The sequence below is a fragment of the Chelmon rostratus genome, chromosome 7, assembly GCF_017976325.1.
Source record: "Chelmon rostratus isolate fCheRos1 chromosome 7, fCheRos1.pri, whole genome shotgun sequence".
NCBI classification, from domain to species: domain Eukaryota; kingdom Metazoa; phylum Chordata; class Actinopteri; order Chaetodontiformes; family Chaetodontidae; genus Chelmon; species Chelmon rostratus.
The window spans coordinates 10153059-10177060 of NC_055664.1; the positions used below are offsets into that span (position 1 = coordinate 10153059).

At 42.9% G+C, this 24002-nt stretch overlaps 1 protein-coding gene across 1 annotated transcript in view; it reads left to right on the forward strand.

Annotated features, from left to right (window-relative positions):
• pcp4b (Purkinje cell protein 4b) overlaps positions 1–23741 on the forward strand; it is a 30658-nt gene extending 6917 nt beyond the window's left edge. The window contains exons 2-3 of the mRNA XM_041941271.1: positions 14382–14433; positions 23155–23741. Of these exons, the coding sequence (XP_041797205.1) occupies positions 14382–14433; positions 23155–23285 (183 nt within the window). The 3' untranslated portion in view covers positions 23286–23741. The remainder of the gene's footprint in view (positions 1–14381; positions 14434–23154) is intronic.
• The last annotated feature ends 261 nt before the right edge of the window (positions 23742–24002 follow it).

The window sequence follows — 24002 nt, forward strand, 5'->3', positions numbered from 1 at the left end:
CGGCAGCATTAGTGCACCGTGTGTGCGTGCCGGTGTGTATGTTTCAGTCATTCACCTCACGGGTGGAGTGGGAGGGGAAGGGCTGAATTAGCAGAGCGACATTACTGCTGCACGTTGCAAATTTACCTCCCACAAAATCATTACAGCATCTCACTCCACGGATTTGAAGCTGAAAATAACGCTTCAGGGACTGCCGGCCAGGCTAATAAGCAAGGAGGTTACAGAAACAGTTTAGATATCTGGACAAATGGAAAAATCTTGGCAGAGGGACACGGATATGTAACCTGTTTTATTTCCTCAGTCGTGTCTATCAGCGTGCTCTTGGTGAAACCTCAGTTGCTGGATTGAGTTTTTCAAATGTTATAGACAGTATTAGATGTTGCTACAGGAGTGGAAAAGATACCAGGATGTAAGATGTGACGATCTGTGGTTTATGTTTTTCCCTTTTTATATCTGAACATAAGACAGTATAAGGCAGCTTTATCTTTTAGCTGCTTTCATATCTTATAAAGTGCCCACAAATACCGCAGATACCTCTGAGGGCCTGACGAGGCTTCTGAGTGCCATGCTAAGGATCGTACATGATGGGATGCAGTTTGCTTTCTTGAATGCTCTGGTCTGTTTTGACTGCGCTCACCGGGTCCGAGACGGTAGACAAAGCAAGAACTAGAGATTAAATCAGGGTGAAACTACTTGTCTCCATGTTAGATGAGAGGTGTTCAGACTTGTGATTTGTACATGTTCAAGAAGGCAAAAGGAAGTTAAACCTGATCTTCTTAGTACGGCAGCTGAGACGTGCAGCTTAATTGTTTTCTGGTGATATTAAAGCTTAGGTCATAAAGACAACTTGCTCTTCCTGTTTGCTGAGTTTTCTGAACCCAGCCGGCACTCTAATGAACTGTGGAGCGGTTTGATTTCCATCTTGAACTTTTCATTCAGGACATTTAATCCCTGAACTGAGACTGCTTTTGTTGCTACCGCCAGTTTGTCTAGCGAAGGTTTGACTTGTTATCTTCAGGAGCACGGGCTCATCGTGGGGTTGTAATATCTTCCATGATTAAAATCAAGGTAAAACGATTGAACTTGTGATCGGGTAACAAGTTATGAATCTGGTGCAAACCAACACACACACATGCACACTCTAATAATCTGTAGTATCAATGAATGTAACCGCTTGATTAAAGTTGTTTGCTCGGCTACAGAATTGATTTTAATTGAAGTGTGTTTGCCTCTGTAGGCACCTGAAGGTCAGGACAGCTGCCTCAGTTAGGTTAAGAAGCTGTATTTTTATTGACGCTATTCTGTGCTCTTCCCATTATGGACTAAAAACAGCCTAACTGCTGTGCTCATTTCCAAAGGAGCCGAAGTGGAAAAGAAAAGCTGCTGCTCCAAGTTAACATGTTGTCTCTTTGGATGTTAGAGTAACAGACAAAGATGAGACAAACTGGCGATGTGGACGGAGGTTTTTCAGCCGGTGGCGCTGAGCTGAAGCGTGGATTTATTTGACAGGGGGACATAAATCATGAGCTGACAGTGAGTGTCTGTCATTGCATCTCGTCCCTTAACTTGATTTGGGACTGACTTGCCTTCTGAATGCCCAGCAGATCCAAATGCTACTGTTTCTGCTCCTGGATGTTGATGATAAAAAATGGGTCTGGGTCTATTGCTAATAAACAATAAGACACAATCAGTGAACTAAACAACACACAATAAGCTCATCACTGGGGCTTAATGAACATAAACTCAGTGAAACACTTCTTTCTTTATAGATTCAGCAGCAGCCTCATGGCCCGCAGACTTTTCATATCACCATCTTTCCTCAAAGCAGCTCTGTCACAAACCCCTCTCGTCTGAGCAGACACGAGCCCGAAGACAACACGTGCCCTCTGCAGATGTCTCTGGAAATCCACTGCAGCTTTTGAGGAATTGTTTTATTGGACAGTGCCTCAGAACCGCATTTAAAAATGAGCCATTTCAGGGCAAATTGTGTTGGATAGTTTGATCAAAAAGGGAGGACTTGGGGGAAATATGAAGCGTCTGCTCCGATGGTTTCCCGCAGCTTCTTGTTGCTTCTGTGGTTTGCTCCTCTGTTGAAGTGAAGCCTTGACGTTGGTTTCTGCAGCGTCTCCTCTCGCTGGAAGACCACCTCATTTGTCTCGCTCCTTCACACAGAGAGCAGAAAGAAGAAGAGGCAGTTTGGCCTTATGTTCTTTCTGCTTGAATTGTCTGTGGCCTACTTCTGCTTTTATAAATTCTTAATGGGCATTGAGTGTGGCAGAGAACTCTTGGACTCTGCAAGCTGCCAAGTCTTAAAATAACCTCAGAAACAAATGAACGAATGAAGTTATTTTCCCAATTCCTCACCCGACAGTTTCATCCACCACTCTGCTTTGATCGTACTAAGCTGCACACTTCAGATGGCTCGGTGTTTACGAACCCACTGGGCTTGGAGAAAGGATCTATTAGTTGAATAGTATCCAAACTATGATTTCATCCTGATTCCCCACATTATTATCACATCAAACACCTGGCTATCTCTTCCCTGGGAGGTTGTTTCTATCTGTCAGTCTCTGCTGGGACAGCGCAAGCACAGGACAGATTCATCATTCCTCATAATTAGGGTCCTAATTTGAACACCTTGCTCTTTTAAGTTCATTTGCAAAGCTACTCTCCTGCTGCTTGGCCCACAAAAGCAGACTGGAGTCTTATCTGGGTCGCCTGGTTTACGTAGCGAGCCGCCCCTGTGTCACGTGGACCCCCCTCGCAGCTGATGGCCGCTTGGCACTCGATCGGAGCAACAGAGTCGCCCGCCAACAAGCTGGCCGGCCTCTAAACAGTCTCTCCGGGTCTTCGCTCTCGAGTCCAAAATGGTCAGTGTAGCTGAGCCAGATGAAGCGTCTGAAGGCAAAACATCAATCACTGCAGAATGCCGGCAATGTTTATGATTCAGTTATTATAGATGAACAAACTAAGAAGCTTTCGGGAGCCACAATATTGATTTTTCTCATTCTCATCTGCTACAAATAGCGATGCCTCGGTGTCCCACTCAGCTGGACTCAACCAATGCATGAGATAGTTCAGCTAACATTTAGAGAATTTCCAAGCTCAAAATAAACTTAAAAAAAAATTTACTGTATGATTTAGTGAAACCAGCATGTTTTGGGAAAATGAAATTATTGATTTCAGTTATTTATCTCAAGGTAATCACCTACTTTCAGATTGAAATGTCATTTTTATCGAATCGGAACTGCTACTCGGAGGTAGTTTCACGTGGTTTTGCTGCACAGTAGATTCTTCTTCTAATCATAAAGATCAATACATTTTTACACCTGGAATGTGGCGTTTTCAAAAACAGATTAAACAAGCAAGATGTAACACGTTAATTAGTGAGCTTTAGCGGTGCTGCTAGGCGGATTTAGTTTGAGCAGGGCTGTTTTTGCTAAGCCGAGCTGACAACTGCTGTGTCGTCGCTTCTCATCTGACTTTCAGCAAGAAAATGAATAAGCATATTTCCAAACACGAGGAGCTGCTCCTTTCAATCACGAGAAGTCTCGACGTCTGTTGAGTTCACCTCATCTCTACGTTCTTGGACCGAAGGAACCTGCTGTGTTGCCATCTCACCTCGTTGGCATTTTCATTGTGACTGAGCAGCTTCTCACCCTCAGCACATGATTAAACCTGAAGCCGGGAGAAGTGCTTTGACCTGCTTCACGGCTTTTGTAAATCATCCGGCTGATTGAGCCAAACCCCTGGCTGATCACAGGGAACTCCCTCATCTATTTGCTGGCCTGCTGCTTAGTTTGTGGCTCCTTTCATCACTGCAGTGGCACGCCGTACAATCCCAAAGTGAGGAAACCAATCCCCAGAGATTGGCGACACCCACACAAATGAAAGAAACGCCAAAAAATGTAATCTCACCAATTTCAAGGCTCATTAAGTTGTGTAACAGATGGGAGTTTGAAAGAATAATTCGAAGAGGAGCTGTAATGTGTTTCTTCCCTCATCCCTTCTCTTTCTTTCCTTCCCTCATCGTTTATCTCAGTGGAAATTCCTGTGAATCAAAGTTTTTTTTTTTTTTAACCACAGCACCAGCTGTATTAAGATGAAAACAAATTACTTTTTATTGTGGAGTCGTTTGTTTGTAGTTTTGTGATTTCAGGCTTTTCTGGGGCATGAAGGCATTAGTGCTTCTTGGCTTGGTGTCACCGGCATGTGAGCTGAGAGTTTTACTGCTGCAGTGCAGAAATCCCCTCTGAAAAATGTGTTGTTGTTTTTTTTTTTTGAAGAAAAAAGTTAGTGAGTCAGTGTGAGCAGTTTGATCACAGCTTTTCTGGGGACGGCTCCTTGGTTGCATGACAGCTGGCCTGCTTTTTGCTGAGACTCGTGATTTTACCAAAGCCCCCCTCAGCCTGAACCTCAGAGAAACACTAAGGAAGCAAAAAGGCAACTGAATGCGTGTCTCGCTCTGACAGGCGTGCGCATCGCGTGGAGGTGGCTCGACAGCGGCTGCAGTAGAGGAGCCGCCGCTTTGCAAAAATACAGCTAAAATGGAAACAGACATATTTGTGTGAGAGGGAGATCGGCTTCAACGTCTGGGCTCGACAACTGTTCACTTCAGCAGAGCGTCACCTCAGGAGTCCTGGCTGCCACAGAGGAAATGGGAAGCGTGCAGCTGACTTTCTGTGCCTTGCGGTTTGCCAGGCAGCCCGTGCCAAGGTCCCAGCATCGCCAGTCACAGTCACACAGCTGATGTTCATGACAAGCAAGTCAGCGTCCATTCCTCTCCCCCCGCCGACTCGCTCTACCTGCCCCCGAGGCTCCGCCGAGGAGATGAACCATCACCACACTTGACTTGTAGATGGGAAAAGATACCAGCATACCTTCATCTCAGTGTCATTCCCGCACCTACGCTCAGCACGGGGATTAACGGGAGCCCTTGTGTTGTGTTTTATTTCCATAAAGACTGCAGAGAGCATAATGTTTTCAAATGATTTAATGTGTAAAATCAAGCTAAATGACTGTCATCATTAAATAGCGAGCCATTTTCTCATAGCCAGAGGCTGCAGAGGTGAGGTTTGGCACAAGTGTCAGGTGCATAAATTGACAGGCAGTTTAGCTCCATTTCAGCCTCAATTCCTGCTTCTCTGCGCCTTTCAAACGGCCTTCTTTATGTTCTAATTACTGCGGTCAAACTACTATCTGTCTTTTCAGAGAAAAAACGTCCCAGGGAAAGTCAGTAATTATATTTCATGGTAATTACTGACCTCTGTGCTGCACGGCAACAGAACCCTCCCACTTCCTCCACACTTTCAACCAGATGTGCACTGGCTGCCCAACAAAGGAAAGAAAATCCAAAAAAATCTGCAGTTTGTAGTTATTGACCTAGCACTGATTTGGCAGTGTTTCAGTATGCCCTGTAGCCTGCATGACAGTATGGTTTATGTAACTGCCAATGGAGCTCATACAGATGAGTTGTCTGTGGCGCACACGCGCACAAACACACACACACACACGAAAACACTTGTAGTAAAGAGCACACACAGACACTTGTGCCCCACTCCCACTGCCTGCACAGTGAGGATGAGCAGGCTGATTCTGAAGAGCTGAAGAGGCAGGAGGAGAGTGAGGTTAGAGGATCAAAAGGGAAACAGCGTTTTACTGTGCAGGCTTTCAGCAGAGCAGCATCCTCCGTATGCTGAACGTCGCCTCGGAGGCAGCGGCAGAGTTACGTACCGCCATGAATGATACAAATATGTCACTGCTGCCACTAGAAACAAGGCGTCTTGGCCCCCACATGTCAAAGTATTGATTTGTTGCTATGCACCAGTGCATTGGAGACTTTTAATAGACATGGTGACTTTGGTCAGATCAATGTACCACGTGGGACTATATGCGCTTTAGCTAGCTTAGCATAAAGACTGAAAGCAGGGGGCAATCTGCCCACCAGCACCTATGAAAGTTACTAATTAACACTCCATATCTTTTTACACCAAAGTGTACAAATGGCCTGTTGTCATCGAGCAGAAACTCCAGGAAGTCACAGAAAAATAGTGCAAATAGTGTTTCCCCCCATTTCCAGTCTTCATGCTAAGCTAAGCTAACTGGCTGCTGGCTTTATATTAACCATATAGTTGATGTTGATCACCTTGGAAGTGAATGAGCTGAATAAAATATGAACTTTTCATATTGATTGTTAATTGCAGGATAACACTAGTATATATTGTTGAATAACTACGTACAGTTAGTAATGCTTTATTAAGGCAAAACCACATGAAGTTTGACTCTGAGCATGCAGGCTTGATTTCTGGACTTTGATGCATAATTAATCTTGACGTCCATTGAAGCAGGAATGGTCCAACATTGGGAGTTTAGTGAATTTCATTTTCACCCATATTTACCATGCATGAACTCAAAACGGGTTGAAAAATCACCCAAACGTCGGGTGCAAAGGGGCAGCTCGCCTCCAGCATCCTCTCCTGCGGCGCAGATAAGCGAGTTTGGCTCGGAGTGAGGGAAATAAAGACTCGCTCTCAGCAGAGTGAAAGGAGGTGGATGTTTTAAAGGATCCTCTCTGAAAACCTCCTCGCTCGCTCCCCCCTCCGTCCCCCGTGCATGCCCAATCAGAGATAAAAACATATTTCCATTTCTCTGATTTGCAAGTGTGTGTACAGTACGTACACACACCGAATCTCCTGTTATTCTGCTTGACTCGCCATGTTTGTGAGAGTGTGCCTGTATTCTTGCCTATATGTATGTGTGTGTGTTTATGTTTTCCCCTTGAAGAATCCTAATTGAAAGCCTGGAGGCACAAATTCTGATGAAGCCACTGTGGAGTTTGCAGGCAGCGCGCCACAGTAGCTCCGCCGTTGGTGTGTATTTCACCTAAAAGCACACAAAAACACACACATCAAAACACTGTTTGTTGACCTTGTGTCCCTCTGAGACTGTTAATGATTAATGAGAGGCACAATATGTATCTCTCCGCTCTCCATCTCCCTTGTTGACGTCATGTAATTACTGTTTTTCCTCCTCTGCTTGATTGGTTTCTCATCTCGTTTCTCCTTCTCGCGGTGTGTATGTGTGTGTGTGTGTGTGTTTGTGAGCCCGTTTCTCGATGTGTCCACAGGTGTGCTGATTTGTTCACCGGCGCTAGCGTGTGTGTGTTTCCATGTTTATCTGCAGAGTGAGGATAGCCCCTTTCCCCCTCAGTAATCTCACTCATCGAGCTGCTGTTATTGCAATTTACACTTGGCTCTGCACCAGAGCCGCTCAGCCGTAATGGTTCCTCCTCCCTCCGCTGCCCTCAGGAGTGTTATCGTTTCTCATCACCCCCGCGCTGAGCCGATCACGCTCGCCATAAACAAAATAACTTCAAGTCACGTCTTGTATTTAAGCCGAGCTGTAACCTGTTAAATGCTGCGGAGCCCTCCACCTACTGTGCTGTTATCCTAGAGGAGCGATCCAAAGGTTTGCAATGGTGCTATAGAGCGCTGGTGTTCTGTTAAGACCTCATAACTCTAATTTTGTTGGTCAGAGTGTTTTACTGCCTCCGTGCTGGCAACAGTTTCCTGCTTATCAGTACGTACGTATGTCCCATTCTAATGAAGGCAATATCTCAGGAACTCCTGCAGGGAGTTTCATTACATCTGGAAGCAACGTTCACTCTGATTCAAGGATGAACTGATTAGATTTTGGTGGTCAAAGGTCACTGTGACCTCAAAAAAACACATTGTTGGCCATAACTCAAAAACTCATACACTAATTATGACAAACTTTCACACAAATGTCTCCTCGTAGGATAAACTGACATTTTATATCCATAAAGGTCAAAGGTCAGCTTCACTGGGACATCATAATGCTCTGCAGTAACACTTTTCTGGCTGTTATTCAGCACCATAACTCAGGAACAGGAGGGGAGATTGTGACCATATTCCACATTTTGTCAGACATTGAATTGGTGACACTAATCTTTGGCGTCCACCGTGATACTGCGCTTGTAGAGATTGTAGAGATCTTCTGTGCTGCTGGATTGGAGATGTGAGTGAAGCATCCACGTTTTACAGTTTGTAGCCTCTTTGCAGCACTTCTGGTTTGCTATGGGCAGATAAAACTTTACAACTGTTGGTTTTATGGAAACACTTGAAGCATGCTCCAGAGGTGTTCAGTACATGAACAAATGATCCTTCAGCACAGAATCCTCAAGGTGAACAGAGCATACTGAATCATTAGTGTTGAATCAGCAATGGTAGCTTTTTGCATGGCACTGTTTACTAAAACCATTGTCACAATATTCAATGTTGTTGTATCTTGTTTGTGCTTTTAAATTGTGAGAATCTGCTGCTTTCCTTTGTTGATGTTAGATGATCCTAAAACGCAAGTAAAACAGACTTGGTCGCTGGAAAAAAAATCAAAACTCTAAAGCTTATAGCAAAGCACAAAGGTGAGCAGAGTGTCTGTGACGTGTTAACAGGCCATGGAGGACAACGATCTGGCCAAGACAGGTGAGAAGATCTAAGTTTTTATCCTGTGGTTGATGAGTGTGGATTGGCTGCAGCTGCGGTGGCTGATTGGCACTTGGAGCAGGTGTAGGTGAGCCGTAATTGCAGGGAACTGCCCAGTCCAGACACACACACACACACACACACACACACACACACACACACACACACACACAAACACAAACAAGGAGAGACTGATGTGACACAAAGGGACAGGGGAAACACAAGGAAGATTTGATGACATTATTTTTTTCCCACTATTTTCTGGCATTTTATAGACTACACAATTAAAAGATTAATTGAGAAAATAATCAGCAGATTAACTGATATTGGAAGAAATTATTGGTAGCAACCCTATTGTTAGCAGATTAACATCACCACTCTTATAGTCAGCGAACTCAAATTTCCGCCTCTGTGCTCATTTAGCTATATATTTTTTAGCAGAGAACAAAAACCTGTTTGTTAACAACACATCTAAAATGAGAGCCAGGCGACTCAGGTATGAATGCATCATTTATTATCAGCATTGATAGCTCAAATGGGTTGTGAGAGTCAGAAGATGAAGAACATTAATCTATAAAATATGGATCAAGCTGGTTTCCATGCCTTTGGATCTTCTTATAGGCCAGTGGGAACGTTTAAATGATGCAGAAGCGACAGTGATAACTGTATAGCTTTCGAAGTTGGTCTCTGCATGTGATATAATATTCATCTTTTTGCAACAGTGCTGCAGTGTCACATTGTCACAACATTGTATCTCCAGAAGCAAACATGAGTAAGTGAACCAGATGAAGCTGAGGGCAGTTTTGTTTGCAGTGTAGCGTGGACCGACTGGTCTCCTCTGTCGGCGCTGGTTTTTGTCACATCAGTGTGTTGTGAGGGAGCAGCTACTGTAGCTCCAATACAGGCTGCGGTTCATTTCATGGCCATTACAAGAGGCTGATGGAGAGACTCAGCTCTTCTCTTTGAAGTGGGATTAGTAACAGGGAAGAACAAAACTCTGCTCTTATCTGGCTCTGATATTTGTTTGGAGCTGCAGGGGGGCCGGGAGAGAGCTGCACGCTGTGACTCTAATGCTAAACACCAAAAAGCAATTTGATAAGTTGTTTTGTGTCTGGTTTTTCCATAACAGACAAACGAGAAGCGAGAACAGGTAGAGTCCCGATTAGCCTGACAGGTAAACATAAACTGCAGCGTTGTACGCTCATATCTCACACACTTCAACTTTTGTTTTTTTTAATTCAGACTTGCATCAAAGACCAGCCTTCAAATGAGACATTTCTTCCCAAAAGGCGCAGATGTGTTGTGCTCTGAGCTTGCCCCCCCCCCCCCCCCCCCCCCCCCCCCCCACCATCCGTCCCTCAAACAGCATCAAAGCGCAGCACACGCTGTTTGAAATTCATTGAAAGCATTGGATTAATAATGCAGAGAGAGGAGCTCAGAAAAGAGGACACATAGCACGATGCCTTCTTGACTCCTCAGCTATTAAAGCACAGAAACCTTTCTGACATGACCAAACGGGAAACCTTTGAATGGGTGGGGGAATAGCTGTGAAAAGGTTGCGGTGAAAGTAGCTGGAGCTAAATCCCCCAGGAGGCAGCCAGACACACGCTACCTAAATGAAACCACTTCCATGATCTGTTTGTTACTATGCCAGCTCCCCAGTGCTTTCCCCTGAATTTGTTCAAGATGGAATAAAAAATCCAATCCGTATGAAATGTGTGATTGAAATACAATACAATAATAATACATTTTATCTATGTAGCACTTTGCCTTCACAGGTTTTACAGAATGCGTTGCAGAAAATACACCCTGGTCTCGTCAAGCCCTGATGATAAGAACAATAAGGGAAAAACAGTATAAGGTGTTACGCATGTTGTCCCATTCATTGGTAGAGGAAATATACTATACTCAAGTGTTTCCATGTGCCAAACATCAAAATATTAAAGAAATATTTGCTTTCTTGCCGAGTGTTAGACGAGAAGATTGAGACCACTAGAACCAGGTGATGGTTAGCTTAGCTTAGAATAAACACAACCAGTAGCAAGACTCTGTCCAAAGGTAAGAAGTCCACCTATCAGCACCTGTGAAGGTGCATTCGGCTTATACCTGACGTCTGTACAGCATGGACTGCACAGATGGCACAGCAGTCGAAGCTTTGCAAATGACACTGTAGGCCAGAAATTCCCTTCATTATGTATACAAGTGAATATTACCATTTTATTATGTTTATTTAATTAAAAAAATTAAACAACCAATAATGTGTTGGTGAGCCGAGCATTTTAAGGTGTGATCATTTGTTTTTTTGGTCACTAACAGGTTGGAGAAACTTACTTGACTGCAAAGACTGGAAGCCAAACTGCTGCAGTCCTAAATCTCCCTCTCTGCCCCTACTTTCCTTTTTTTGTGGCAGTAAGGAGTTGATTCTGGTCATTTATCATCCCAATGCCAATGTTTGTATAAGTACATCTTAACTGCAGAGGAAGGTATTGATCCTGCTCTCTTCTCCCCTTCCTCCTCCTCTTCACTACACTAAAACATAAATATATCCCATCATCACAGCTCCCGCCCAGGCTGCGCATGTGAAGACACAAGCTGACAACCTGTCTGCCAGCTGGCAATACATTGTGGGAGTTGATGATAGGGAGAGTGACACTGTAATTCCTGTAATAATTTCATATGAGAGAAACACGGCCAGGTTCAAACTGATGCACACTGATTGTGCGGGGACCCTCGAACCTTCAGCCTCCTCTGCCATCATGTGTGCTTTCAGAAGAAATGACAAACATGACAAGAAATGTTATTAACAACATCAGTTTGAACTCACCATCTGGTTTGAACAGTTTTCCATAGGGGAACATTTCCTGCCCACTTTTACATTTACGCACATAGGCCTGCTGAATGATTTCGGGAGGTTTGTGGCAGTGACAGAGCGCTGGAGTTTGGAGTGTTACGCTTCTTCTCTTAACTGAATCCCACCTACTCTTTGGTTGTGGCTATGAAGACAACTGGGCCACCAAGGCGGTCCCAAACACAGGCCCAGGGACATGAATTATAACAGGGATGGCTAATGGTGAATTAATTAGCATGGACTGATATGGGTAAGCACCAAACAAGAGGATCATTTGATGCTATCAGGTTTTTAGCATGCATTAGCTGATCAAGTCAAGTCAAGTTTAATGTCCGTAAATGACTCCTAACACCTTTAATGACCTTTTAAATGAGATGTCTAAAAGAAATCAATTGTTTTGCAGAAATTTGTGTCTTAAACAAAGAAAGGAGACTCAAATATAACAGGGAAATATGCATGTTTGATGTCTGCTTTTCAGGGTTTGATGAGAAGATAGTCCAGAATGTACAGTAAATATGAAGCTACAGCCAGCAGCTAGTAAGCTTATCTTAGTTAGTTCCTCACTTTTAAAAAAAATCTGTGATTGGATTAAACAACCTGTTAATTAATGATCTTTAGAAGTGCTGGTAGGCAAATTTTGCTGCCTGCGAACAGAGTCAGGCTTCCTGTTTCTTCTTGATTCCAGTCTTTATGCTAAAATAAGCTAAAAGAACGAAATCAGTTCATGATAATGTTTGCAAAGCATGCTTTCTAATGACTTTTAATCCGTGCTGTTGGTCAATGTTTTGAGATGCTCTCTGTTCATTTCTCACCTCCTGTGGGGCTTGTAGAGTTTGTATGGTCTGCGTTGGCACGATCACCGCTACGAGCTGCCACTTCTCACTGGAATATGTGTCATGTTGGCGAACCAGATCTGACAGATGTCTGTCACAGGTGGCATGTGATAAAAAAAGAAAAAACAGAAAGTTTTAGAAATACCAGAATAAGTGTTACATACGTATTTATCCAGAAACAGTGTTTTTGCTTGTTTGTAGAAAGCTGCTTTCTGGAGAACACACATACATGACAGCAGTATCCATCCTCTCGTCTCTCTGACTGTAATAAAACCTTTTTTTATAGCCATGCTATGTGTCACAAAGTTCATACTCATCGAATTACTTGTCATTTATTTTTATTTTTTGCTAAATATGATACCGAGTACATATTTATTGTGATAAAATGCAGCATTATAGTACATCTTTTCAGCAGGACGTCTCCCCAGTGCCGCCTTAATACCGTGTGATTAATAAGATGCTTATGATGTAACTTCTCACCGCAGCCCTTCCTTCTGACTTACCTTCCTCGATCCTTCCCTGCTCCTCTTCTTTGCCATACATATATCCTGTGGCTGCTTTATCATTCCCTGCGATATCCCTTCTCTCTCCTGCTCTGCTGCATATTAAAAGCAGGACTGTAATATCACTCTAAGAATAGCTTTTCCTAATCTGCTCATTGTGACGGGGTGTCACTCCTGTACTTCTCTCTAACTCCGTATCTGCTTTACCCTTTTCACGCCTCTAATGCCGTCGACACCTGCCTGAACTTTGCAGACCTCATCTTAGAGACAGAAGAGGGATTTTATTTTAACCTGCCACATAACGTTTGATATGAAAATTTAGCTCCAAACATTTAAAAAAGGTATAGATGACAGTTATTGTCTCGGCAAAGGTTTTAAAGGCGTTGGGTATCTCATGAGGAGAAACTCTTTGAGCTCCCTTGTGTTTGCTCTATTTTTGAATGCAGGCTGACAAACTCAAGAAATGAGGGAGACTTGCATTAACACAGCTCCACTGTGTGTTATTTCTCTGGAGATCACTGCCTATGTGCTGCTTAATACGGCGTGGCAAGTAAATGGCTGTAGGATAATGAAAGTTGACATTTAGATAAATGTTGCAACATCAGTATGTAAGAGTGTAATGATCATGTTGTATCAGTGCGGCTGTGTGTGTGAATATACAGTACGGTACATGGTGAGACTTTGGGCCTATTTTTTATACCTCTGTGTGTTGTGATGTGGAGTGGATTCAGATGAGAGTGTGATTATTGTCAAATGACCAATGACGAACAGTGTATAATCAGTATGAAATCTCACAGTATCTCACAGAATGAACAAGTATTATGTATCATAAATGTTTTACATAATGTGTAGCATGTATATTTAAGTTGTATATATTGATAGCACTGGGTACATTGCTTCATAAATGTTTTCATAACTGCCTAAATTTATTCTGCGATTAAAGAAACATTGTTTATTGCTCCTTGACTTTTATTGTGAAAATCATATTCAAAGACAGCATCGGCCCATATTCAGAGCTGAAGTCCCAGTATTTATCCAGCAGGATGGATGCTTGCAGGAGCCCGTATCCTCTTATATTCTAGGTTTAACAGGTTTTATGAAAACACACATGATGATTCATTTGACAGTTTACATAACTCTCTGGTTTTTGACCTTTTCCGCTTTTGTGATTCAGCAAAAAAAGCACAAAGAAACGATAAATACAGTGGGAACTAAGTCATTTTCTTTCTTTCATGTTCGTGTTTCTCTGACCTCTCTTGTGCCACAGTGCCAAGCTGTAGCAAACAGCATCAGCACGGGCATCGTTTCCCTTCCGGTCATACAGTATGCTGCCTTTAAGACCTTTTTACTGTCACAGAGACCTCAGCTTGCAGGGTCTCCTCTGCCCAGCTCATGTGATCAGACGAAGGGGACCCTACTGGCTAGAATACTCCATGGTGGAGGCCTTTGGAGAGCGTGTTAGCAGATTAGGTGGCAGCTTAGCCCCCAGTGAGATGTCAGAACAATCATGAGGACAAGGCTTAATTAGTAAAGGGCACAGCGCAGCGGCACACATTCCAGTCGTTTGCATATGATGACAGGATTGTGGGAAATCGTCTATTGTTGTGCTGAAGTCTGGTGGATTAACATTTGAAGAAAACGTTCTGTGAAAAGACATCTTATTCATGTTTTCTGTTTTGTTGTTTTTGCATTGCAGAGACAAGGATCTGGAGCAGCTGCTGGCAACAACAAGACATCTGGAGGACAAGGTAAACAAAAACATATGATACAGGAAGAAAAAATGTGTTTTTATAAGGTACATTTATTCGCAACAGTATCATGTTCAAGAATAGTTTTAACAGTCCCTAAATGAAAAAAAAAAAAAAAATTGCACCATTTTTCAAGAGAAAACCAACAGGTGACAGAGAGGAACAGACAATGATTGATGTGAAGAAAGGAGGAGAGGAGGAAGGGTAAGTGGACCACAGTTTACAGGACATGTGGTCCCATGTACCTGAGATGAGCTTTAAAAGGCACATCTCACATGATTGACATTAACAATGTCTGAAGGACGGCTGCCGTCAGAGTGCACACACACACACACACCCACACACACACACACAAACAACATGGCCTCCAGGCATCATCTGCCATCGTGATCCGACAAGAGTTCAGGGTGTCATGTCATCGCTCACTTTTCACACACATTTGAAAGAGTTCATTTGTCGTTTTTGATCAGTTTTCTTCCTCTCTGTCATGTGTGATACCCTCGAGTCAAGACTGCGCGAGTTTTAGAAATGTGCCATTTATTCTGAGCTCGTTCATTATTGGACGTCAGTAATGACTCAACACAGCACAGTGCGAAGTAGAAATCTTAGCATGCGTCCTGCCTGATAGCTAATCCACTCTGCTAATAGTTTGGTGTCACAGAGATTATGTACTGTAGCGCTTTCCAGTTTTCTTATAAACCTCTGGACAAAGCTGACAATGATCCCATCTTTAATGTCCTGACGCAGCTGAGTGACATAATACAGACACCAGGACACAAAACTGACCATCAGCTTCTGAAACTCCAGTTCTCCGATGATTGCCTTCTTGAACAGGAGATAGACTGCCTGCATCAGGTCTGTCCTGGGGGAAATACAGTTCAGCTCCGTGCACCAAGGGCATTACAAATCATGTTTATTGTTGAGCTTTCTGTCATTAAACCTATCACGGCAAAGCAAATAAAGGCTTCAGCGAGAAAACTAATATCTTCCCGGCTTTCACCTCCTCTAAATCATGGCAGTGATTTGGCGTGTCGCCCTGACTCAGCACCAGATCGCAGTTTGACGTGGAAGCAAGAAGAATGAGCTGTTTTGACTTGATAGAACACTGTAATTTATTCAATAAATGTACATACAATAGCCCCGTGGAAAGAGGAACCAGTCAGTAGAGCAATGTTAGCATTGAAGTCCTCTGCAAACTTACAGGTTTTAGCATAGTAAATGTAAAGCAAATTATATGTAAAAGATCTCATTATGAAGGGATTGAAGGCATGTATGGTCTCGACCCGCTCTATATAAAAATTGGCATGAGATAGCTTTTGTTGTGATTTGGTGCCATAATACAATAATGCAATAAAAGTTAATTTAACTGAATTTCAAATATGTTTTTAATGAGCTTAGTCATGTCATACATTTTACACTATTTTTTTAAAATGCTTGATTTCGTACAAGCTTGTTTTTGAGCCAGGTCCCAGGCCGTTAAGTACCGGGATGTTGTCGGGCCAACTTTCTGTGTTATACCCAGCTCTGTTGGTCCCAGCTGGCCTTTCAGTTTATAAGAGTTAGTGTGTCTAGTCAAGAGGGAGTCAGAGGGAGAGAGAGAGAGCTGTCTGACCGGGCAGCCCAGTGGATCACTCATTTTTTAAAATTTTTTCACTCAAATAAACAGCATTTTTTTTAAAGTTTAGACTTTGTAATTATCGATGTACAGATGGTCAGTTCGGTAGTGTTGTATTCAAGTAAGGCTGACATTCAAAGGGCTTAATTTGCACCTCCTTTGTCACTATCAAAATGTGTGGATAAATGTTTTGTCATAATTAATGTTATAATCCCACAGCTAAGCAAGTAGGCGTTTGTGCTGCGAGTTGGTGAAGTGAGTATCCTAAATTTGGGGGTGCGTGTGCAGGTGCAGCACTGTCCATAGTACTGAAATGGTGCAGAGGAGATCAATAGACTGACAGACAGAGCACTCATCATCACTTAGTTCAGCTTCTTAGCCTGGTTGCTTTCTGTGTTTGTAATTACAACTTCCAGCCCTAATTCCATTTTCCACCCATTGTAGCATCTGTAGACACGAGGCAAACAGCAGAGAAAGTGAGAGAGAGCGGCTGCAAACCGTAAACAGCTGTTTTTACGCACCTCCCCCTGCTGATTTTGAGTGATTATTGTGAATGCTCTGATTAATAAATGAAAGTAAACAACGCTTTTTGGTGACAGTTTGTTTAGTTTTGTGTAGTTTTAGTCGCTGGTGCGTTGTCCAATGTGCTCCTAGCACTGCAGATTTTTGATGCTTTTCATCCCCCTGACCCGCCGGCACAGCACCCTCTCTGTGTTCCTGACCTCCTGATTTAAAAAACAAAGCACTGATCAAAACAGTCAAACACAAAGTAGTATGCAGCCTTAAAGATGCGGATGAACAACCTATATTGTGGTATAACTGTAATTCCACTTTTAGCCTGTTGGTCCTCAGGGGATCTGTACCCTTAGAAACAGACTCTCAATCTCAGTCTGAGCCACCATAAACCCTTCCAATGCCATGTCATTGTTGCATGCAAGTGATGGATATAGCACAGAAGTTTCAAATAATCTTGTTTGATTTTTTTTTTATTTCTTAAGCAATCTATCTCGCAGAGTAACAAACAATCCTCTATGTTCGTGCAGTCTAACTAGGATGCAGCCACGTTTCAAACAGCCAGTAAAATGCCACATTACTTGTGATTGAAGGAAGCTTTAAAGCAGGCACATGCAGCCACTGACCCTGTTTGAAAAAAATAAATTGCCCCATTAAACAGAGTCACCGTTCAGCAGCATTATTCACCAGCAGCAATTAATGGGATCCAGATTACCTCAAGCAGTTGGCTGAGCTGAAACGCCATGATGCAGAAGGCTAATTCTTCACTGCCTGTAGGCTTCAAGTCTACCTTTCTATTCACTTAATAAGAGGAGAAAGTGAAGGAAAGTACACAGCCTGCAGTACACAGACACACAAACACACACACACACACACACAACACGCACACATGCACAAAGCGCTCCTTTGTTGTCTGACCTTGACAATTAATTTGATGCCTGGAAAAACTGCTTTCCCAGCGTGTCTGAAGCGTGCCTCTCAATGTAGAGAGAGAGCTCTTAGAGCGGGTGACGAGGGAGTAACGCTGCTATTGACTCTCGCCCACTCTGCATACCCCCAGCACACGGTAGTCTTTAGAGACAACCTCTCGCAGGCTCAAGGACAGCCACAGAGAGATGTGTTCACATTCACTGGAACTCGTTTTGAACCGGGCAGGTATGAGTACGTGCGACTGTGACGCACCTCTGCGATGCTGCAAAGGCTGTTTTACCTGATAACAGCAGCAGTGAAGCTGGAGGGTGGAAGTGTTTATTGTAAAGATAACCACAGGAGATTGAATGTTTATCAAGTGGACACAATTGAATCAAAGTTTTCCGCTTCGCTGCGTCATGCCGTCTACTTTAAGACACGAAATACAAGGAGACCCTGGAGATACTGGACACATGGCCATTGGACTCTGGGGACTTTCACTGCTGTTGTTTTTTATATTTATTCTTTATTAAAGTGTGTTGGAGTGGTCAGATGCTTTATTTTAGTAGCTACACCACAGTGTACTTTATTCTCCTCATTGGTTTTACCTGCCCTTCATTAGCAACTGGCCTTTGTTTAAGTCATTTTGAGAAGTTTAGTAGCTACCAAATGAATGCAGTAAATACAATATTTTCCGTGTAGTGCAATAAAAGCAGAAATTAGCCTAAAATGAAAATACTGCAGAAACATCAACACTGAATCTTACATGCTGTACTTGAGTTCATGTACTCTCAAACACCCTCACAGGCTTTTGCCTCTAAAAAAGCCTCTCAGTCGTCTTCTGTGACATTGGCCGACATGGTTGGAGTCCAGATGTTGTGTATTTGGGCCATATGCTCCATATGTTCGCTGACCTTTCGAGTCCAAGCACAACACAGACGGTCTCTGTCACCGCAACAGGACGGGCTTACTACAGCTTTCCGTCATACTGTACAAACAGACCACACTGACAGAAACGCTCGAGTGTACGGCTCAGAATCATGTAGGGCATCACAGATGGAAACTGCTCCACTTCTTTATGTTAGTGTTGAGCTCACGGAGCATTGTTAAAGAACAAAACTGCTGGAAACTGCTACACCAACAGCACCTCCCCCCTCATCTCAAACAGGCACAGGCGTAATTTCAAACTGGCTCACCTTAGAGATCAAAGTCATCCTCTTATAATTAGCTTGTGACAAGCTCTCAAAGTGAGGACGACCCATTTTCTATACACTTTTTAATTAGCTTTACTGTACTCAATTATAGCCATAATGAATTTGTCTTATTCTGTCAGATATTGTTAGTAAATTCTCACGTTATCGCTGTTTCAGGAGCACTCAGTGCTAGAAAGAGCTGCTGAAACCGCACATTTCCTCTGCAGGTCTTTGAACAGCCCGTGTTTTCTGTTTCTATTCTCAAACGTGCAACCACATCCAAGTAGGTTACACAGATGTCTCCTCCCCAAAGCTAAATAAAAGTTAACACACACTGAAAAACCAAGCCCAGGGTAGCAATCAATACAGACCCAGTCCTTCATGTGTATTTGTGTATCGATCGCCGTGGTCTCTCTCACGCTTCGCTGCCCCTCTGGTGTTTTGAGCCCTTAACGGTCGCTGGTATTTTCTTGACTTTTACACACCGACTTTCCACCATGAACACACAAACTCTGGCAGGCACAATATGGACATACACACAATCCTACTCACACTCAAACACTCACACATATCGTTTGAAAACATGCAAAGATGCCTCTGAGTCCAGATCCTTCAGCTTTGAGTGGTGGATGTCTCATTCTTAGATATGTTGGCCACTGGAGTAGCCGCACTGCCTCACTACTGACAAGTGTATGTCTGTAATATAGCTCAAGTTGCTATTTGCAAAGTAACGCCATAAGGTGGATGGGAATCAAAATAAAGTGGATATAATAGAACGAGCACAAAGACTGTTTAGTTTTGTGAAATTGAAGCCTCCAGGGATTCTTCTTCCTTTGAATTTGCCTCAGAAAAGATGAAATGGTCCTTTTTCGTGCACACATCTAAGGTATCACAGTCAGAGATCCGTCCATAAGCTATAAGATGCGTGTTTTGTCCTTTTTCCTGTGGAGATTGATTTGCAGAGAGTAGAGCACTGCTCCTCCTGTCTAACACAGGTCATGTCTTTCAAGCTGGGATCCACTTCCTGAATGATTTAACTTTCAGTCATGTTCAGTTGAGCTGATGGTTATTAATTATTTCTGAAGTGTTTCTGTTTTCTTATCGTTAATGTGGGAGCCTTCATCACAGGTCGTCTAACAAACTGTTTGGAGACCTGTGAGTCCAAACAACAGATTGCATCTTCATTTGCAGTGCTGGACTCCTGAGAGCGGAGAAACAAATCAGGCTATCTAAACTGCTCAAGGGGCTCAAATCCTGCCTCTGATGGTCACGTTTAAAATGCAAATGCAGTGTACTTGTGAATGAAGAGGAAAGTAAATGTAGCATGTGCCATGCTGTTGCTCTTTGTAGGAGAAATGGTCAAACAAACACACAGGAACTGAATTTATGATGACATTACAGTTAGAAAAGCAACAAATCATTATGTTTGAGCAGCTGTGACCAAATTTGTTGCTCTTTGCCTCGTCATCGACAAAGTTTCTATTAACTGTCGAACTGATAAGTCACCTGATTCCTCCAGCAGTCCAGATAGTATTTCGTTTTAGAGCACTTCCTTTTTTTGCAGGTAGACAATAACAACTGTCAGGGAGCTGTCAGGGGTTTCATTGTCACCGCCACATTCAGACCTTATTTTTACCAACTGTAATCACATTGTAAACTGCTAAATAATCACTATCTGGGGAAAAAAAAAATCTTACTTACTTTCTTACTTACTTTTTCTTATCTTTTTTTAGAGGAGCCAAAAAACATGGTGCTGACTTTGGGTCTCTAAGAGGAACATACTGTAGGTGCTGCTGTGAAGTTGCACCTTAAAGTGTAAACTTGAAGCAAAGGAAATTTTTCTTACAAATGCATCACAGCTCACACAGAGGTCCACGTACTGTGTAAAACACTTTAATACGGAGTTTCACTTTACTTCCCACGATCTGTCTCTCTTGTCTCAAGGTCTAAAAGTCCTTCTTTAATGCGTCTCGTCCTCCGCTTCTACAAATCCCTCTCATGGCTCAACTGGTTTTAAGCAGTGAAATCAATAAGACGTCCCAGCTTTCACTGGGCTCAGAGCAGCTTGTTAAAGACATTCTGAAAGACAGCCAACCAGCGATGGTCTTATCATGTCACTTGTGAACCCATTCCAGCTAAACTACTGTAAACATCAAGTTGGCAACAGATGAGCCTCAGATCTAGTAGCATAGGCTTCAAGTCCAGCTCTCCAGCCCAGTCAAAGTGATCCAGAATGCCCCTCTGACAGCAGATATTACATTCCCTTTAGGTGCAGACAGGGATGCTGAAAGTGCTGCCAGAGGTAATAGGTCTGATAATCCATTGTGTGTCGGGGAGGAGGTGAATCCTGAAACTGAGGAGAATGATCCGTCATTGTCACATTCAGCTGCAGACTCTTGTCTTATCAAAACTGCTGAAAATCTGCCCTCAGGACTCCAAGCCCTCGTCAAGATGATGATGTGGTTCTTTTGGATGAATGCATCTGATTTCTCAGAAGTATTAAACGGGGCTGGTTACGAAAACATGTTCAGCACATCCATAATTAAGAAGTGAAATTGCTGACATTGCACTCAGACACAACATAGAGCAAATGCTGCTTTAGTGTGATCACTTGAATGAATGAAACGAGATGGATGCTACATATTTTCATCAACTGCTGCATTTGCAGCTTAAAAGAAGAAAGATTATTTTTAAAAAAAGGCATGTAAACTTGTGAGAATCTTTTTTTTAGTGCTGGTGAAACCTCATATTACCCTTTAGACACATGCATGAAGCATCAAGCTCTTTGGTTGAACCACTTGCTTTAAATGGTCAATTCCTTGACATAAATGTGCAAATAGAACAATGCTCTCAAGAGGTTTTCTGTCTCCACGATCACTGTATTCCTTCAGGCGCTTGTCGGCACCACCAGATCACATCCCGCCTGTGCCTCCGGCCTCCACGCTGACAATTTAGGCATCTTTTCGTCACCAGCTCGGAGTACAAAGATTATGAGCATGTCTGGCGTTGACACGGTGGAGGGCACAGCTCAATAACTATATGCTGCTGGGAAGAAAGTAGGCATTACATCGTTGGAAAATTCAATATCAGTTAATGCAGGATTTCAAAGCTCGGCTAGGCACAGCAGTTAGTGTTTCCCCCTTGAACAGCAAGACAGAGGTAGCCTCAAGGGAACCCGAGGATTAGCCGCACAGTCAATACATGAGTCGCCTCTCTGCTTCAGTACGCCTCTCTCCCCCACCCCACCCTCTTTCTCTCTCTCCTCCTCTCGCTGTCTGTCATCTGTGTTTCCCTGCACTTACCTCTGCTGATTAAACTCAAGCAGATCAATCCTTCGCAGGAGTGCTGTGCGGCAGTGGAACGGAATAACCCCCATGCTGAGCTTTGTAGAGAAACAATTAGCTGCTCTGAACAATAAAAAGGTTAGAACAGCTAACGATGATTAGGTTTTATTTTAGTCAGTGCAGACTGATAAATGGCTAAACACTGATAATGAAAAGACAGTATATAAACAACCATTTCAGGCTCTGCTGCTCTGCTTTCGGCAGTTCCTGCGCCACTGTGAAGAACTAATCACACATTTTAAATCAATAACAGACCGTATCACTTTCACCGGGACTGATTGGTCTGTTTTGCCGGGTCTTTCACTCCTACAATCGCTGTTCTTTTATTGTGTATAAATGTGTTGATGTGTACTAACTGCGTATTTAACAACAAAATCAAAGTTATAAATGAAATTCTTGTATTCACCTGCATTATAAAAACAATGCAGAATAAAAAAAGAACATGGATATCACATGTTTACATGTTTCATGCATGTGTACACGTTGAAGCTCATGTTATGCAAATAGTAGCAGTTATGTACTGTGTAATGTGTTTTTCCTGTTTAAAACCAGGTTAAATCAGAGTGTGATCACAGTATATCCAGGTTCTGAGGTAAAACTTAACTTTCCTTTGCTCAGTTCATATTTAAATGCTCTGATCTATTAGATTCATTATTCTTCTCTGCTTCTATGTGTTTTTTTTGGATTTCATTGACCGGGGGATAAAAAATTAATTCTTCCTAATGCTTGCCGAAACCAGCTTGTGTCTGTTTTTTCTGGGATTACAGTCATGTCCTCTTGGTCCATGTTGACTGAGCTCCAGAGAGGATTAAGAACTGGAGATCAATTCATGCTTTGGCATTTGACCTGGGAGACAACTGCTCAGGCTCCCCCACAGGAACTATTATAATGAGGGATGGAGTTTATAGGAAACGGGAGTGGACATTTCACTGTCTAACACTACAATATATTAAACTCACGATTGAAGAGCTGGTGGTTTACTGTGACAGTAACGATGTAGTTAGCGTCTTAGACTGTATATTGGAGGCGTGCTTTCCTCCAGCAAGTGCAATTTAGTTTCAGATTTACAGCTACAAAGTCCCTGTGCTTCTAGTTGGCGACCATCAATCAGCTGTGAGTCACACCTATCGTTCCCTTTTCCTTCCAGATGCGTCCAAGACGGACGTCCCGGAGGACTTTGACATCGACATGGAAGACCCTGAGACCGAGAAGGCGGCCGTCGCCATCCAGTCCCAGTTCAGGAAGTTCCAGAAGAAGAAGCGTGACGAGAAGTCCTAGTGAGCGCCACGCTGCCCTGCCGCTGTGGAGGCGACAGCACAGCGACGATGGTGTGACATTTGCATGTAAACAGATTCATACCCGTTGGAACTCCAGGGGTTTTGATGGGGTTGGGGGGAGAGAATGCAAAAGCCTGTTAATCATATGACATGTCTGTGAATTTTCATTATCCTATTATTATAATTACTATTATTTATTATTTGACTGCTGTATCAATGACTAAGTAACAGAAAGACATAAAGATCTGGTTTCTGTCCTCTTCCATGTATCAAGTCTAGCTGGTGTTTGTGTTAGAATATGTTTTTGTACTTATCCTAGCCTCATAGTTATATCTGCGCCATCCCTCTCTGTACTGCTGAGGACCATGTTTCCCAAAAAACACCCGCATGTGTGTGAGTAGACGGGGCAAAAGCAGATGTTACAGTGAAGGTTGTTTTTAGGAAACGTTAGCCTTAAGCTTTCCATCCTGAACAGAAAAATTCACCCAGAGGCGTTTTTCTTACCTGCATGGTACTGTCAAGCTGTGTATCAATGTACATTGAATAAATAAAGACTCCGTGTGGAACTTGTGTACAGTGCATGTAAATTTGACAAACACCTCGAGCCATATACCAGAAGTGGCTGCTGAATTGCAGCAGTATGTCTAATATATTGCATTAATATACGCTCTGCAGGGACAGCAGAGGGACTTATATTCTGATGACAAAGTATAAATAG